Genomic DNA, 18,382 nt, shown 5'->3' with positions numbered 1-18,382 from the left:
TTTTTGTCCTTATTAAAATGAGGAGCAAGTTATTATCATCCTCCTTGGAACAATTAATTCCCATATGATGAATTTATTTAGTCTGAACAAGAAATCAGTCACTAAAACCGTATTCAATTTCTTTTCTTCCTAAGTCTTATCTTCGTGCCTGTGATGATTTTTGTTCCTCTTATCCTGAGCTTTACCAATTTCTCCACTGCCCTTCTTGACCAGTAGACCAAAATACCACAGAGGCTCTAATGAGAACCTGACCTACGATGACCTCAGTGGAAGGATGCTGTCATATCAGGGCCTGACAGCTTCTCCAGTCCATCTTCTAAACTTCTCTGAATCCTTTCAGAATCTTGTTTCCTGCAAACTTTGGGGAAGATTTTTTTTGTTTTTAGAGTAAGATGGGGGCTGTAAGTTGCCATCCTATATAATAAAAGGGTAATATGCAAATCGACCAAACAGCAGAACGACTCGTCGGTATGACGCGCACTGACCACCAGGGGGCAGACGGTCAACGCAGGAGCTGCCCCCTGGTGGTCAGTGTGCTCCCACAGGGGGAGCGCCACTCAGCCACAAGCTGGGCTGATGGCTGGCGAGCGCAGCGGCGGGGGCAGGAGCCTTTCCCGCCTTCTCCATGGCAGTGCTAAGGATGTCTGACTGCGGCTTAGGCCCGCTCCCTGTGGGCTCCCAGACTGTGAAAGGGCGCAGGCTGGGCTGAGGGACAACCCCCCGGCACCACACCACCAGTGCACAAATGTAGTGCACCGGGCCTCTAGTTAACAATAAGTCTCAAGTCTTTCCTGAGCTGCCCATCCCTTTCCTGAGACTGGTTCAATGGGTAGTCCAGCAGAACTGCCTGGCCCCAAACTCACTTTCCTACCTGTTGATCACAGCATTGTAAAGCTTAATGAAGTAGAGATGCATTACATTTATCACTTGCCCTAGATCCACTCAAATCCATCACTATGTCACGGCAAGAAGTTAGATTGATCTGACAGGATTTGCTCTTTTTCACAAACCCATGTAAGTTATTACTCAGTACCCTCTGCTCTTCTAGCTGTTTGTTGATTGATTATCTGACGATCAGGTCAAGTATCTTCTCTGGAATCACAGTAAACTAACGGGTCTATAATTTCCAAGATCATTCGTATTCCCCTTTTAAAGATAAGCAAGACAGCAAATGCTTCTTCCTGAGTTCTCTAAAGCAACAGCTAATGCTTTGCTAATAATGAAGCAGGGCAGCCAATTCCTTAAGTGCCCTTGGAATCACATCATCAGGGTTCATTGATTCTGTAGATAATCTTTAATCAGGCCCAGATCCTGGTAAACAGCATAAAGCCCTAGCTCAGCCTAGATATGAAAGGCCTTGGTACCTAAGTCTAGGAAGGAAGCTGGTGATACAGGTGATTTAAATGTGTACTGCATTATGTCTTCAGCATTGCAATAAATGAATAAAAAGAACTAAAAATAAAAAGAACAGTGCCCTTGAAAGAGAGATGAAAGGTGATACTGACAGACCAAACTGAGACATGAATCAGGTTTCACCTTCATCAACATTGGTAGGACCCTCTGTAGAACAAGGGAACAGAGCTACATAATTATCCGAGCTTATAATCTAACTGAAAAGTTCAGAAACAAACATTCATTGGCATGTGCCAGGAGGTAGAAAGCAGTAAAGGCCATAAGGGAGGTACCAAGCAATCATGAGGGATAAACTCACATGCAATAGGGATGTGTTGGGTTTCAGACTCTATACCAGTAAGGGACATAATATGGTATATTAGAATATGGATCCCTGATTCTAGCCTAAGAGAATCTACATAACCAAAATCCCCACACACCATCCAGGCACACCAACCCCAGAATCACCAGTAGTTCTGGGAGGCAGAGGAGAAGACCCTAGAGCATGGACTGGGAAAGTGAATGCGGCTCAGGTAGCTTCCCAGCTATATTTCCTTTTGTACAAAGTTCCTTCCCTTAGCACATGCTCCTCAATCTGCTCCTGTCTTCCCAAGCTTAAATAGGTCTGAGTCCAATGCCCCAAAGGCAGACACTACTTTAAGGGAGAATAGGAAAAAGAAAAGGAGAAATGGGAAGGAAAAAGGGTTCTGATATCTGCTTTATGGAAAGCAATATATTATTCTAAAGAAAGAACACCTTCCTGGGGGGAGGGAGGTATTAATCATGAGAAATGAACCCAGTTTATCTTTGAATGGACCCCATTCCTCCCTGTCTCCCAAGTGCCTGATGCCAGTCCTCCTTTCCCCCTTCTTACTATTCCCAGGATCAACATGTCTATGCATCCCAGAACTATACACCTGATAACCCAGGCTCAGAGGGAGGAATTACAGTCCTAGAGCCAGGCATACCCAAGGTCTCCACAATACAATGAACTTCCTATCAGCACCCAATCATTCCTCCAAAGCAAACACCAAGCACTCCAAGATCACATAGCATAGGTGCCCCTCTGCTGCTAATCCAAGCTTCCTAGTAGCACTACCTTAAAAGGTCTCTTGATACAGTCAGTGGTTAAGGAAAAAAAAAAAACAAGCAAAAAAATGTTCCTTTCCAACAGACCAACAATGGTACTTGTTCAGGTTATCTAATGCTGCATAACAAATCATCCCAAAGTTTAGTGACTTAAAACATCAATAATCATTTATTATCTCTCACAATTCCGTAAGCCAGGAATTCAGGAGTGGCTCAGTTGGCCAGTCTGGCTCACGGTCTTTCCTGAGGTTGAAGTAAGATGTCCACTGGGGCTGGAGTTATCTAAAGGCTTGATTGGGGCTGTCGGATTCACTTCCAAGATAGCACCAAGAAACATGACTGGCAAGTTCGTACTGGCTTTTAGCTAAGAGCCTTAGTTCCTATATACACGTGCCTACCCAAAGGGCTGCTTTAATGTCCTCATATCATGGTGGCTGGCTTCCGAGAACAAGTGATCCAAAAGAGCAAGTGGACTGCAATGCTTTTTATGAGTTAGCCACAGAATGTGGCTTCCACTATATTGTATTGGTTATACAGGGCTAGCGGATTCAGTGTGGGCGGGGAACAACCAAGGATATGAATATTAAGAGGCAAGAATTGCTGGGGACCATCTTGGAGGCTGACTACCACAGTATTCCTCCAAGAACATGCAGTAGTAATGGAAGAGGAAAGGAGAGGAGGGAAAGGAGAGAGGAAGGGTGGGACAAAGGAAATATTTTGATTCCCAAAGGGTGAGGCCGAGAGAAATAATGTACCCGGTTTTCTCCAGAGACTGCCTTACCCTAGCATGCCTGAACCAAGTCCTGCTTCCTAGGCAGGAACTCCAGATTAGTAGGTAAAAGCCAGAAGACATGAGAAAGTTCCTCTGGGTCCCAGGAAGCAAGACTATCCTCCCCGCCCCCTCCTTTCCACCCCACCTTTTCTGAAGCAATGATGCAACAGTTACCTGAGGTTGAATCTGTGGCTTGTCACACGTGGCCTCAAAGTCCAGCACTAAAAAGTAGTGATACCTCTGGGGAGGGAAGGACACCATTGCTGCCATGGATGCGCCAAAGCCGTGGGCCGCCAGCTTTCTGGTGGATATGGAGCAGAACTCCGGAACACCACAGGGAGAAAATAAGTGGGAGCCCAGCACTTTTCTTGCTCTTGAAAGTAAATATGAAGAAAATCGAGCTGCTCCAGTCTGCAAAGGTGCTAGCATTGAACATCCAGAAGCATCTAAAACTTAGGGGAGGAAAAATTAAAAAACAAAAAACAAAAACAAAAACAAAAAAAAAACAGAGAGCCTGGGTTACTCCCCTCCCACTATGGCCCTGTTCCATCTAGTCTTCAGGGATAGTCACACAATATGAACCACTCCCATTTGCTTCTGAGCCCCTTTTCTTAATCACTGTATTCATTACTGAAGTTCAAGACCCTAATACTGGTCCCTGCCGAATTATGACAGCTTGGAGTTTCCCAGATCATTCTCAAAACAACATTGGCCTTCATCTTTACATGGAGCTCTCACGTTCAAAAGAGAGGAGAGAAAAATTCTGTGCTCACTTCTCAGGTGGTGACAGCTAACATTAAAGCTAAGGTTCCCAAAGTAACATGAAGGGACCCAGTTGCACAATCAGTCCTGGGAGCTAAGTAGACTCAGAGGGACAGCTGAGAACACCCAATATTCTCTCCTCAGTTCCATTCCGAGCCATTTGCCCCTAGCTTTCCTGTTTGTATCTTGACATCTCTACATACCTTCCTCCCTTCTCCAACGTGAAAGCAAACAGAGCCAATCACAGGGGAGTTTGCTCATGATATTCTGCTGATTCCCCAGCCCCCACACCAGTAAGTGGCACCCTGGGAGAATGAAAACGCCTGCAGAGCACAGCTGGCAACAGCCTCAGGCCTTCCCATTTGCTGCCTTTAGAATCACTCTTTCTACTAGAGGCCTTGAATGACTGCAGGACTTTTTTTAAATAGGGAAGAAAAAGAGAAAACCCAGATGTGGCAGTAATGGGAGCATTGCTAAAAATCTAGTAAAGTTTCTGAGTGAACATGTGCAAGAAAAAAAAAATCCAAATGACTTTTCAAGTTTTCCCTTTAAATTTGTAGAATGTCTGCTCCTTAGAGGGCTAACGAAATATAAAAATCAAAGCCTAAGTTTTAAATAACTCAAGCTTCCTTAAAAAAAAAAAAAAAGGAACAAAGCAGAAATTTGGTGTTTTCCCCTCTTTTATACCAAATACTCAAATTCCCTCAAAGTCAGACAAGAAATTTCACTGCCTATACAGAAATGGCCATAGTTTATGCCTTTTGGAACCCCATGATTGCAGAGCCAAAAGCTTGTCTCTGAAAGACCGCAAATGGGCGCTTGCTCCCTCACATAGAGTGGAGGGGGACAGCAGTCAGTGAAGTCCAGAGCATATTCAGAGGCAACAAGGTCATGACTACCTGAGTGGACATGGGACAATACCAAGTATCACTTCTCATCCTGGCTCTCCCAACTCACTGAATGAGCTACAATTATTTGCTTGCACATTTATTAGGATACTAGTGGCCCAATGTACGAGATTCATGCAAGGGTCTCAGCCCCTGCCAACTCCGTGGCTGCCTCTGCCTCAATCCCCCCGTCCGGAAGGTCATCGGTCTAATTAGCATATTACGCTTTTATTATTATAGATATGCTAGTGTGCATTCTCAATTTTCCTATCCCTATAGTGAGATTCCATGTAGATTCAATAGAACTAAGACCGAAAATTATTTTAAATTCTTCATGGTTCCTGCATATGCACAGTGCTTGTTTTCACCATAGCTTCCCAGCCTCTCCAAAAATGCAGCCAAAACTCAGCCGGAGTAGACAAAAGCTGGCTTGAGTTTCATTAGGGAATCTCTTGGAAAGGCAAATGGGCCAATAACCCTTTGAAAGCCGGAATCCAAAATAACTCTTCATATCACCCACTCCTGAACAGTACTGAAGCCTTGATGAGATAGGAGATACCAGTCTGCTCACATTATGCTTTCTAGTTTGGTCTAAAGTTCTTCAGGGCCTTAGAATACTTCTCCAACCGCTCAAGGTCAGGCCATGCATAAGGATTTTTGAAAGTCTTAATATTCTCCAGTATGTAAATACAGTATATAAAGTGTATGTACAATCAACCAGACCTCATCTGCCAGATGCTACAGGCAATTAAATGTCATGATTAAGGAGGGCTTCAGGTTTGCATCCTGGCTTTACCAGTTATTTACTATGGCACAATGGGCAAACTCTGTTCTTCGATTCCTCACCTGTAAAATGACAATAACAGCTCCTACTCCTTAAGTGAGAGTGAAGTGAGAGGACACACGTAAAGCACTAAGAGCAGTGTCTGGCACATAAGGGCTCAATAAATATTACCTTACTACTGGGATAATCCAAGATGGCTGCAGAATAGATGGAAGCTACACTCACCTCCTCCCAGCACCAAACTGGATTACAACTAAATTATAGATCAATATTAGCTTACTGTTATTACTACTACCTTATTGGGCTATGCCCACCTGGTCAAACCTACATCCCCATACTTTGGGCCTATAAACCCACTGAATGCATAACGCACCCTCAGAGAGTAACATTAATGTCTCCTACATCCTAGGATCTCTAGATCTCTCAGGTACCATACTATATATATGCCCATCCCCTTCCATGGACAACATATTAATGGCCAGAGTTCCTCTTTCCGGCAGGTCTTGCTTTTCTCACCTGATTTCACCCACATCAAATAGTTTCTCTTGTAGGAAGTCTTGAGAGCAGACATTAGTAGACCAGGCCTCCACATGTCAGCAGTCACTGGGTTCTATACTTCCCTTACTTCTACAAACCAAGTTCAACTCAAGTCAAGAAACAGAGGGCACCTCTTCCTCTTTCCTTACTGAAAAATTCAATCTAATGGCTTTAGGCAGGTGACAACAACAATTGGAATGGGGGAAGCAGAAGGGTCTGGAGGTTAGAATGAGAGTCCACGTAGGTGAGGAGGGCATCCACACAGATGCAGGGAGGTGTGATGTAGCATGTCAAAGCTCATGTGGAGTGTGGAGGGCATCCACAGGGGAGTGGTGGAGGAGTCCAATATGGTGAGTCATGGGCAGGGTAAAAAAGGCATCCAAGAGGGGGAAAGAGCAGTGGCAATGATGGGAGATTACTTATATAAAGAGGAATTAATTAAAGAAGGGCATATATTAAGGGTAATGGAAACCCCATTTCTCACTATTAGAGTATAGAATTAAAATATGGAAAAAGGAAAAGATAGCCGAAACCGGTTTGGCTCAGTGGATAGAGCGTCGGCCTGCGGACTGCAGGGTCCCAGGTTCGATTCCGGTCAAGGGCATGTACTTGGGTTGCGGGCACATCCCCAGTAGGAGGTGTGCAGGAGGCAGCTGATCGATGTTTCTCTCTCATCGATGTTTCTGACTCTCTATCTCTCTCCCTTCCTCTCTGTAAAAAATCAATAAAATATATTTAAAAAAGAAAAAAGAAAAAAGAAAAAGGAAAAGATAAATTTCTGATACATAATAAAAATAAAGCTAGATACAAATGTGAGTATGAATATACACACACAGGTACATATACAAATATATAAATACATGCATATATATTTCCTAGCTCTGTTTGCTGAAGGGCCAAGGAGCAGCAACACTCCAGTAACAATGAGTACACATAGCACCCAGTTGCCTTCTAAATAATACTCTACAGAGCTCTTTGAGAAATGGCTGATTCCAGGGCTATGGTAGAGAAAAGGACAAGATGAACCTGGAATATCTTATGCCAAAAAGCAAGGAAATTCTCAATGATAGTAACATATCAAAAAGATGCAGAAGTCAGCTTCAAGGGGATCTGGCAAAATAAATAATGATATTAATAGATTATAATGAGCTAAATAAAAAGGAAACTATGACTTCATAAAGATATAAGTAAATAAATAAAATTCAAGTCTGATAAGGGATATTCACATAGTTTGAAAGTACCTCCCCACAGAATGTTTATTATAACAGGAAGTAAGCTTACAATGGGGAAGCCTGGCAGACATCACCTTAATCCACTGAACAAAATGAACATTATTAATAATGGGATAAATCAAAATCATGTACCACAAGATATAAGATGCAATGAGAAGAACAAAACATCATTTCTGTGATATTCAAAGATGTATAACCTAAATATAATCATCAGAAAATATCAGACAAACCCTAATTGAAGGACAGCCTATAATGTCCAAAAGTATCAAGGTCATGGCCCAGTTGGCGTGGCTCAGTGGTTGAGCATCGACCTACGAACCAGAAGGTCACGGTTCGATTCCCGGTCAGGGCACATGTCCAGGTTGCAGGCCCGATCACAGTGTGGGTGTGTAGGAGGCAGCCAATCGATGATTCTCTCTCATCACTGATGTTTCTATCTCTCTCCCCCTCTCTTTTCCTCTCTGAAATCAATAAAAAATACATATTTTTTTAAAAAAATCAAGGTCATAAAGGTCAAGGTATAGTTACTTACGTAAGTCTAAAGGAGATTAAAGAGACTCGATGACTAAAGGCAATGCACAATTCTGAACTGGATCATTTTGCTTCAAAGAACATTATTGAGACAACAGGCAAAACTTGAATGGGGTTTGAGGATTAGATGGAGGTAATGTTATCAATGTCAATTTCCTGGTTTTCATGATTGCATTTTGTTTAGGTGGGAAAACGTCCTTGCATTAGGAAATACATGCAAAGTATTCAGGGTGATGGGGCGTTAGATCAACAACATAACTCTCAAATGGTTCAAAAAATTTCTTTGTATTAAATTTCCAACTTTTATGTAAATTTGGTCTATTTCAAACTTTTTAAAATTTATCTTTTAATCCATATGCAATGTTGTTTTAAAAAAGAAACCAAGAACAGACAGTAAGGGAGCAATCTCCCCATACTGTCCATAGAAGGTAGGTTGCATGCTCTCCTCTAGCAGGGGAGCTGGTGAGTCTCCATCAGAGCCCCCAGTTGGTGCCCCTCACTGGGCACTCCTGCCACCATTAGAGCCCTAAGTGCAGTGGAGCTTCACCTGCCCTCGTTTTCTCTGGCTTCTAGGGTTTCTCTTTTCTATTGATGTCTTTATACTTTAGTCATAAGTTTGCAGAATATAAGTCTAGAGCTTATATTATCAACTGGGACTTTTGAGTATCTAGTTGAGGGGCAAAACGCAAAAGAAACAGTTTATGATTCTGTGTTTTTCTGCACACAATCTTTCATCAGAGACCAAGATTTATACCATTTATTCTCAGATACCCTTTTATTTCTCCTAGTAAATTAACAGTAGTAAGTAGCTTATGGCAAGGAGGAAAACGAATGATACCCTTCTCAAAATGAAGGGACCAGCCCCCTAGGGGCAGGGGAGGGGTAAACAGGACTGCCACAGGGATAGTCAGATTTGGAGAAACAGGCCTGAGCCACAGCCCCTGGAGAATGGTCTCTGTGCAGAGTATTTACACAACAGACACCAATGGCTCCTCTGCAGCCATTACTGTCGGTCAGGTAAATAACGCATGTGCCAAAACACACATTTAATGAGGGAAATAATATGCCTTTATAAAAAGCCTCAATCTGTATTTACCTGAGAGACCAGAGGAGCACCAAATCACCAGATTAGTGGAACCACAGAGGAGTCATTCTGGTGTCTTGGGTAAATAGACATTTTATAGCCTTCCATTACTAGAGGGGGGAAGGGAGGGCAAAGGGAGGGGGGCCATCCTTTAACATCCACATGCACAGGCCAGGGGAGCCTGGGGGATAGAAAAGAAGAAAAGCCCATCATGAAACACGGGATCTACTCCCACCCTATCTCCCCAACCATATATACTTGAAATGGGGGGGTGGGGGATGGAGGGAGGCAGGAAGGTTTGTACACCCCTGGATTCAATCCATTCCATTAAAAGCCAGACTGGTGGCAGAAGATTCCAGAGAAACTCCAAGGCACCAGAGGCAGGTTCTGAGTCCAGCTGACTGGAAGCAACTGGGTCAGCTGCAGTTTCCCCAGTTCCCAGACCTGGGGCAAGCCTCTGTCCCAATCTGATCAGTAGTACCACAACTGCTCAGGCATCTGAGTCACAAAAGCATCAACAGACAATACAGTAATACCTGTCTGGAACTTACTCAGTCACAGGCTCTATCTTAGGCAGCTAAAAATAGCCTGGGGAAAATATAAATAAACTGTATGCCTTAAAAAGTAATAATCTTCAATCTAATGAATGCATCCTTACTGTCAGACACTTTGATGAAAATTAGACTATCAAAGGGGAAAGAAAACTTAAGAGGTGACACAGTCCAGCCAGCCAGTGAAAACGAGCTCCAGAAAAAGAAACGATTGCACAAGGTTCACAAAGCAAGAAAGAGGAATAGAACCCAGAGCTCCCAACTCCCAGTTCAGGGACTTGGGCCACTGCCCCAACACAAGGCCTCATCACCTGTCCCCCAAGTGGAGGCCAAGGGCCTGAGAGCTAGGTCTAATATGCTGAAAGGTAGAAGCTGAGACAACAAAGCTTGACATGCACTGGATCCTCTACACAACTTCCTGATGGCCCCAAAATGGAATGAAGAAGGAACTCTAAAGCTGGGTTCTCAATTCAACAAAACTTTCTCCTCTCTAGAACCTGTCACTTCTTGGCCTGTAGCTACAGCTGCTTTGGCTCCAACACAAGGCTAGGGAAAGCTCACCCAACGTCAGAAGCAGTTGCTAATCCCAACTTTCAGCAGAACGAAAGTCACTGAAGACCTCCAGGAACTTCAAATTCTGGTGGCAGCATCACAGGCCATTGGAGGCTCACTCTCCCCATGCCTGTCTCCGCAGGGCAGGGCAGCACAAAAAAGAAGTGACTGTGCTCAGCCGGAGTGGCTCAGTGGTTGAGCGTCGACCTACAAACCAGGAGGTCACGGTTCCATTCCTGGTCAGGGAACATGGCCAGGTTGCAGGCTCAATCCCCAGTGTGGGCTGTGCAGGAGGCAGTCTATCAATGATTCTCTCTCATCGTTGATGTTTCTATCTCTCTCTCCCTCTCTCTTCCTCCCTAAAATAAATAAAAATGTATTAAAAAATAAAATAAAATAAACAAAAATAAAACTAAAAAGAAGTGACTGTGATTTGCCTGCTGTCTGCCAATCCATCAGCCACATCCAGTACTTTGGCAAATTCCATAGAGGGGCCAAAGCTGAGAAACATCTCTTTGCAAAACCCTACAAGTCAATTCTGATCCCACTGCATACAAGAAGGGGCAAAGGCTTATTTCCTAACAAATCATAAATAAGATAGAAATGGATGAAGGGCAGGGTATGGTACTCTCACCCTGTTAAGCACCTTCTACACTCGTAGACAGCATCTGGTCCCAAAACCTTCTACTTACGACACGGAGAACTGATAGAGAAACAAGGAGTCATATAGCTAGTTGTCAAAAGGCTGGTATTAGCCAAGTTTAGGTTTTAATCCTAACTCTAATACATATTCTTTGTAATGACAGCTATAGAAATATTTATCTCTTAGGGGTTTGATGTAGACACACAACATATATAAAGTGCTTTGCACAACAGTAAGTGCTCAATAAAAGGGAGCTATTGCTGTTAACATGATAAAGAGGAAAGGAAAACAACATTTTCTGAAAATCTACTATAAGACAGGCTCGTTATTAGGAATTTACATATTTCATCCCATTTAATCCTTTCAACTATCCAGCAAAATGGGTAACAGTATTACCACTTTACACATGAGAAAACAAAGGCTCGGAGGCACTTTGGGTCCTGTTCTCCTCTCCCATGCTTGATGGCTCATGTTTCCCCACTGGACTGATTCCCCCATCAGCCAGCCATAAGGCTAATAACAATGTATATCCACTTCAGTGTGTTGTTGCTGTTGTTTTTTTTTGGGGGGGGGGGGGGGGGCGGGGGGGAGGAGGGTGTGACTTTAACTCAAACTAACTCAACCACAAGCAATAATTAAGTTTGTCCAATTCATCCAAATTTGTTTTCATAACCATTTTAAAATATATTCTAACAAGAAAAACACATTGCAGTCCTGGGTACAAAAAGCAGACACAGGAAGGGGTACCCTGGATTAAAACAACTGCAGCACAAGGAACACAAAGCCTCTTCTACAACAATTCCAGGGGAGCAAATCCTCCCATCTCACAGAGCAGAGAAACTGGCAGGAGGCAAGGTGACAATCAGCTCTTGCTTAGTTCCCCAAATTAGATGTTTTTTTTACAAATCTGTGCCTTGGCAAATGCTCCTTCCTCTGTTTTAAAACGTACTTCTATTTTCACCAGGCAAATTATTGCTCCTTCCTCAAAATCCAACTCAAATCTCCCCTTTTGGGGAGCTTTCTCTGACACCATCAAAAGTTAATTGATCCAACAGCACAGTTTATCCTCATTCGATAACTTTTATCTCACTAGATTGTAAGATTTTAGTTATCTGTTTCTCCTCCTACCAGCCATTTTCAGGAGAAGGTGAGGTTGGAAGATAGTAGGTATAGTCGTGTGTGTGTTTAAAAATAATATCTGACATGATAATTTCTTTGACTTGTCTTTGGTCAGACCCTTTGCTGCATTTTAAAATTTCAAGTAGCATTAAAGAAAAGCATAAAGTTAGTTTTCTCCATCTAAATATTGCATGAGTTTAAAAAGTATGAGAAACACTGAGCTAGACATAGATCCTTAAAGGCAAGGACCACATCTTATTCATTTCTGTATTCCCAGTCCAGAGCCAGGCACAAGCAAGTGTGAGTCAATGTTTGCTGAATGAATGTATATGCCCAAAGTCATAATGTCAACTGGGCTGGAAACAGAACATGTTAGAGCAGAGCAGGGTCTAAGTACCAATCAAAGCTTCTTTTCCTCTCTCTCTCTCTCTCTCTCTCTCTCTCTCTCTCTCTCTCTCCCTTCCTCCCTTCTTCCTCCTAAGCCATCCCATTCTGTCCTCTCAGTTAAAGAGAAAGGGGAGAAACATTGCCTTGGTGCCAGAATACTATTAAAAGGATTAATTTAGGGACCAGTGTTTGGACTGTCACATCCAATCACTACCACAGATCTACAGCTTCCCAAATCAAGCTCATGCAAAGAGGAATCAATTGCAAGGACACAGAGGGTCTGAACAGGCATACTAATGGCCTCCTGAGGTGCCAGCGGCCAGCTCTGACACTCCCATAAATTATCCGCCTTTTGATTTTACCTGTAGCTGTGGGGCACAAGGCACAATTTTGAACATATCAAAGCAATCTCTTGTAACCCAAGGCTCCCCCAAGAATGTCCCCAAAGGAGGACGGGCTAAAAACAATGACCCAAAGGGAATCTGCTTCTCAACAGGCCTGTTCCTAGCAGCCATCAATTAAAACCCAACAGGACCAAGAGGATAAAATGGGCCCCAAATGAAGCCCAGCATATCTGGATAAGGCATGCATCAGAACACATTTCTGCAGTGGCTACACATCTCTGACTCAGGGGAAGAGAAATCGCAGCAATAAACTAACAATTTCATCTGGAGGCAAATCTGCACTAGCTCTCACGATACCTTACAGCATGACCTTGGGCAACACACTTAACCTTACTGGGCCTCAGTTTCCTCAGTGGGTAGCAGGGATAACAATGCTGACCACCTGACCCACTTCCTAGAGTTGTGAAAAGTAATAAAAAGACATCCGAGAGGCGCTACAAAGATGTGAGGCCACAAGGGTGGCAATACTAATAAATGACCCAGACGGACGGGGAGAGATGACTGGTCACACTTCGGTGCATTTCTTTTGGGTAGCTGCTCTCTCAATTCGCTTCACTGATGGTATGGGGACTAAGGTCCACACTGAACAAAGTTCTGGGATTCTAAATGGGATCCCTGCTCTCTGAAAATGTTCCATTATGAAGAGCAGTGCCTTGCTTTAGTTGTAACTTCCTCCTGTCTGCTGACTGCCTCGCCTCTGCCAGGGTCTATGTTTCTAACATATGGCCACAAATACAATTGTGAGGATCCAAAACATACTAAGCCACAGGCCAACTCACCCAATTACTGGCTGCTTTGTAAGAAATTATTGTGTACAATACTATTAGTAACAAAAGTTAAATACACTGGGCTAAGAGCTTTACATATAGTATCTCATTAAATCCTTTAACCAACCCTACCAAGTTCCATTATCCATTTTACAGGTAGGAAAGCTAAATTCAGCAAGGTAAGTCACTTAACCATGGTCACATAACACCGTATCAGAAACCTATAGGCTTCCCTTCAGCAATGCAAGTACACTGGCGCTTGTAGGAGGAGGAAACAATTCATCAGACACTCAACTTCATTTGGTCCCTGTGCCTAAGCAACATTCCCAAAACCAGGAAAAAAGGCATCATTTTGCCACAAGCAAGGAGAGACTGAGTAGGACAATAAGGAGGGCAATTCCTGGAAAGTTTAGGAAAATGGGTGGTTCTCTGTGTGTACAGTTCAAAGCAATTGTCATTGAGCTATAAGCCCTAAGACCAAGATCTCTACCCCGGCTCCATGTATTTCCTACTTCTTTAAATAGGAACGAGTTCCCAAAGTCTTTTCAATCATTTGACACAAACTTTCCCTTCCTACATCTTTTCTAGTCTGTGAAATAGGAGCTGGTATCACCAACAAATCCTTTGGTAGACATCTTTTAAGCTCGAGTAGATAGCCTGGAAATCAGTAAAGAGAACAAGTATATACATATATGCAAAGATTCAGTTATACTCAATCTTTAAGTGTCAAAATACTTCCTCAAAGAGTTAAATATAAAATGCTACCCATGTAACTGCCACAGTCTCCTTACTGGTCTCTCTGCTCCAGTATTGCCTCCTTCAACCCATTCTTAACACTGAAATCAGAGAAACTTTCCAAAACATATATTATCAGTCCACTGCTTAATACCTTTTCATGAATTCTTACTGCTCTTATGAGAGTCTGCTCCAGGGGCTGGCAAACTGGCCCACAGGCCAAATCCAGCTGCCATTGTTTTTATAAATTTTACTGGAACACAGCCATGTCATTCATTTTCGTACTATGTCTGCTTTCATGTTGTTACAGTAGAGTTGAGTAGAGTCGAATAATTGTGACAGAGACCCACAAAGCCTTAATATGTACTGGTCTTTTACAGAAAAAGTTTGCTGACCTAGTCTAATTTTTCCCCTGCCCACCATCTGCTTCTAAGATCCTTAAGGTCCTGACCTCTGTTTACCTTTCCTGTTTCATTTCTCACCATTTTCCTACCCTTTGCCCATAGAGTACTCTTTCAATCACACTAAACTTCAGTTTCTCAAATTCAATAAAGCTCTGACCTTCACGCTTGGTCCCTCATGTTTTCATCTAATTCCAGATGAAGAGGTTACTTCCTGAGTAGCCTTCCCTAAGTCCATTGGTCTGGGTGAGGGACCCTTCTGAGTACTCCCAAAGCACCTATACTTACCTTATTATAGTACTCACAGAGTGTATTATAATTGCTACTTTACTATCTGTCTTCCCCATGAATTTCTAAGCTCTTTGGTCAGGGGAAGTAGCTATCTTATTTAGCACCACAATCCCAGGGCCTAGCAAAGTGTCTGGCCCTTAGTTATGAAAGAAACAGCCTCTGAAATCCTGGATATCAATCATCGGAGTCTACCTTTTTAGCTAGCCCCAATCTGTGTAAAATAGAGACAGGCTGGGATTAACCATCCACCCAAAGGTGACTCACAACCCAAATTAAACCACGATCCCAAAGGCCTTGGTCAAATGTATTAACAAAAGTCAAATGAATGTGTTCCTTCCTACTGTCTAAAGATGTTTATTTCTCAGAATAAAGAACTATTCCAGCTTATTAAACCTTTCTGAACCTAAAGGTGTTTATGAAATGCCCACAAAGAAATCATGACAGAACTTGAGAGTCTGGATACCCTACCTCCAACTCTCACACATATAGACTCTGGGTAAGTTTCAGTGGTCTTTGAGCATATGGTGTCTTATTAGAAAAAGCTACACACAAATACAATCTGCACCCGCCCCGACCCCTCACCCTCCAAGCTCAAACACTCATAAGGAAGAAGTCAAGCCAAACTTGACCATGTAGCAGAATTCTCACCTCTCCTTACTTCGAAGATGCCAAGGCTGGTAGCTGGGGATGCTGAAGGTTCTGTGAAAGCTGGAAAGCCCCAATGCTGTGGATAAATACACATCTCTGCAACAAGTCTATTTCAATAGAAAGGATCAAATCCTCATGGGGCTACTATATGAAAAAATTTAAAGACCACCAGTATACTTCAAACTCCTAAACTCAAACTACTTTGGGATAACAGCCATCTATGTGGAAGGACAGTGCCTGTATAGAGGTTTCGGAAGCTACTGGTAGTATATATTTTTGGAATGAGGAATTTTATGTTCTCTAGTAGCATATTTTTCTTCCTAAGAGACTTACCTCCTAGGAACACTAAACATTTACAATATCTAAGCTTGGACTGAGAAAGAGGCCATAAAGTTGTATGCTCTCTGGATAATCCCAGAATCCTGGTCTAGTCAAGGAGAGGACACTAGTAAGGACGGCAATATTCAGAACTCAGGTCTTTTACAGGAAAAGTTTGCTGACCTAGTCTAATTTTTCCCCTGAGGGCCAGGATTAGAGGAGGGGTTGCCACAAACACACAAGCCATATTGCAAATGTCCACATAACACTTGCAGGATACTTCCAGGTCTGCCTCAAGTTCTTAGAAAATCAAGGTAACCAAATTCCAAATCAAATCATCGATGGACACCTATCATTATTTATCACCTAATTCAGATCTTCCGAAGGACTGGAAGTTGCAGAGGCACCCTTATAAGCTAGCAAAATGCCCTTTGCACAGAGAAACACCTAGGTTTGGAATCAATCTATTCCTGTCTACCACTCTATACACATTTAAGACTTTATTCTACTCAGATTCTCTGAGAAAATGTCACTCATCAACTTAGCCCACCACAAACAAAACACTTTTCAAGATGAAAAGGAATAAAAGCACTTTTATTTGGAATTAGAAGTTGGGAGGAGAGCTCTCAGCCAAGCTCTATGACCTAGCTAGCCGATTATTTACAGGATCTTTGGGCGGGAATTGTTAATGAGCTTTTAATTTGGAGTGCTTAAGTTGCCAAAGTGCTCTGAGCTCCAGTGAAGCACCACAGAATCCATAAAGGAAACCTTATCAATCACTTCCCGGCAGCTCCCTTCCCCCACCCCCCACCTCTCTGAGGAAAGGCAGCCAAGTGAGTTTCTAACCAAGATCACAGACACACACATTAGTGGAGTCACACTCCAAGTCCCTGTTTATAAATGGGCTTTTAAATGGTAGGGGATTCAGGTATAATATACTTAAGCTCCAGGCACGACCCACTAAAACAAGGCCTGTGTGTATGATAAAGTCAGAATAAAGCAGAATTTGATGAAGCCAATTTCTGGTGCAAACTCTACAATCAAAAATCATTCAGCCAATCACAACCTACTATAGTTCAAATAGTGCATAGTCTTTGGCCAATGGGATTCGTGTTTTCTTGCCCTTCGGCTGGGAGACTGGTAAAATGTCTGACAAGAGCTAATGCCAGACAACTATAGTAGAGGCAATGATAGACACCATCAATTTGCAAAATCCAGCCCGAAGGACAGAATCCAACCCTCCCTCCCCCAATGAGGGGCCACATTCAGCATCTTCCAAGTCAACAGGAGCAGTTATATTTTGCAGGAACTCCAAGTCAAGCCCCAATCCTAGTTCACGCTTTTTTTGTTTTAAGACAGCACCTGTTGCTGTAACATTTGCAGGAAAAACAAACAGAAAGCTAGCCCAGTTAGGCCCCTTATTCACTCACTCCTTCCACCATCACTACTACCACCGCTACAGATTTACAAAGAGGTAAACTAACCTTATGTGTCTGTGTGGATGTTGGGGAGGGGGGAAGGGGATGTTCTACCTGCTATCCCCTAGCTGGATTTCTATCCTCTCTGATCAAACCTCTCTTCCTCCTCCCTGGTAATCCCATGTAAGAAGTCAGTACCCTTAGTCACCCCACCCGTCTGTCTTGCAGAGCCCTGCCCCACGCCCTCTCCGCCTGACCATTACTCAGTAGATCACGCATCCAGGGTGAGCACATGGGCCAGCACCCAAGCTGCACAAACTGTGCGCGCCGCGACCCTCTCACCCCGCATGCATCAACCAGGGCCCACTCTGGGGAGCCTCTCCGCATCACCCACCCCAGGGTGTTGCCCCCAACTCGGGCCCATCCAAGTCCAGGGGAGAGAAAGGGGAGGGGCAGGGGGCCAGGAGACCAGTCCTCCTTCCCAGGGCCGCCCCCGCCCCCCGTCAGCAGCAGGAGAGGCTGTCGCCATGGCAACGCCCGCTCCTTGGGGCCAGCGCGGCAGGCTCCCTCCAGGTGCAGGCCCCGACGTCTCCCTCGGCCCCAGCAGGCGCTCAGGGCAGTTTACGGCAGCGGGCGCGGCCCGCGCCGACTGCGGCGCCGGCCGGACAGAGGCAGGGCCAGCTCCGCTCGCTCCCCACCGCCCGATCCCGGCCGCCTCAAAAGCAGCAGCCAGCACCACGAGTCCACAACACACCGACTCACCTCCGCGCACTCTGACCCCGGCCGACGTGGTGGACGGGCGGGCGCAGTGGCCAATCGCTGAGCCCGCCACCGGCTCCTTCGACCAATGGGATGCAGGTGGGCGGGGCTTCTTCTCCCCAAATGTTAACTCTCCCGCCGACATGCGCGCTAAGGGATGTCAAGATGGAGATTCCCGGAGGCCGGCTTTATGGGACTTGTAGTTTTGAGGTGGCAAGTACTCATAAGACAGTGAAGGGGGGGCTCGTTTTTGACTGTGAAAGAAATTTAAAAACACACACAAAAAAACACAAAAACTTTCTAAGGCCTAGAGCGACCC

General features: G+C 44.0%; 1 protein-coding gene across 11 annotated transcripts in view; it reads right to left on the bottom strand.

The window, feature by feature from the left end:
* Window positions 1-18,087, bottom strand: part of ERI3 (ERI1 exoribonuclease family member 3) — a 132,256-nt gene extending 114,169 nt beyond the window's left edge. Inside the window, exons 1-3 of one of the 11 annotated variants that reach the window (XM_070404915.1) lie at window positions 17,699-18,038; window positions 15,569-15,644; window positions 3,428-3,705 (exon numbers count right to left, since the gene is read on the bottom strand). In XM_070404915.1, the coding sequence (XP_070261016.1) occupies window positions 3,428-3,705; window positions 15,569-15,644; window positions 17,699-17,833 (489 nt within the window). In that variant the 5' untranslated portion in view covers window positions 17,834-18,038. The other 10 variants (XM_070404909.1, XM_070404910.1, XM_070404913.1 and 7 more) reach the window with 10 other exon arrangements.
* Window positions 18,088-18,382: the final 295 nt, after the last annotated feature.

This window comes from Myotis yumanensis, unplaced genomic scaffold (genome assembly GCF_028538775.1).
Source record: "Myotis yumanensis isolate MYYU_CA2020_CCGP unplaced genomic scaffold, mMyoYum1.0.hap1 SCAF_2, whole genome shotgun sequence".
NCBI lineage: Eukaryota > Metazoa > Chordata > Mammalia > Chiroptera > Vespertilionidae > Myotis > Myotis yumanensis.
Note: the sequence above shows the minus strand (reverse complement) of the source record. Positions and strands in the feature narration are given on the sequence as shown.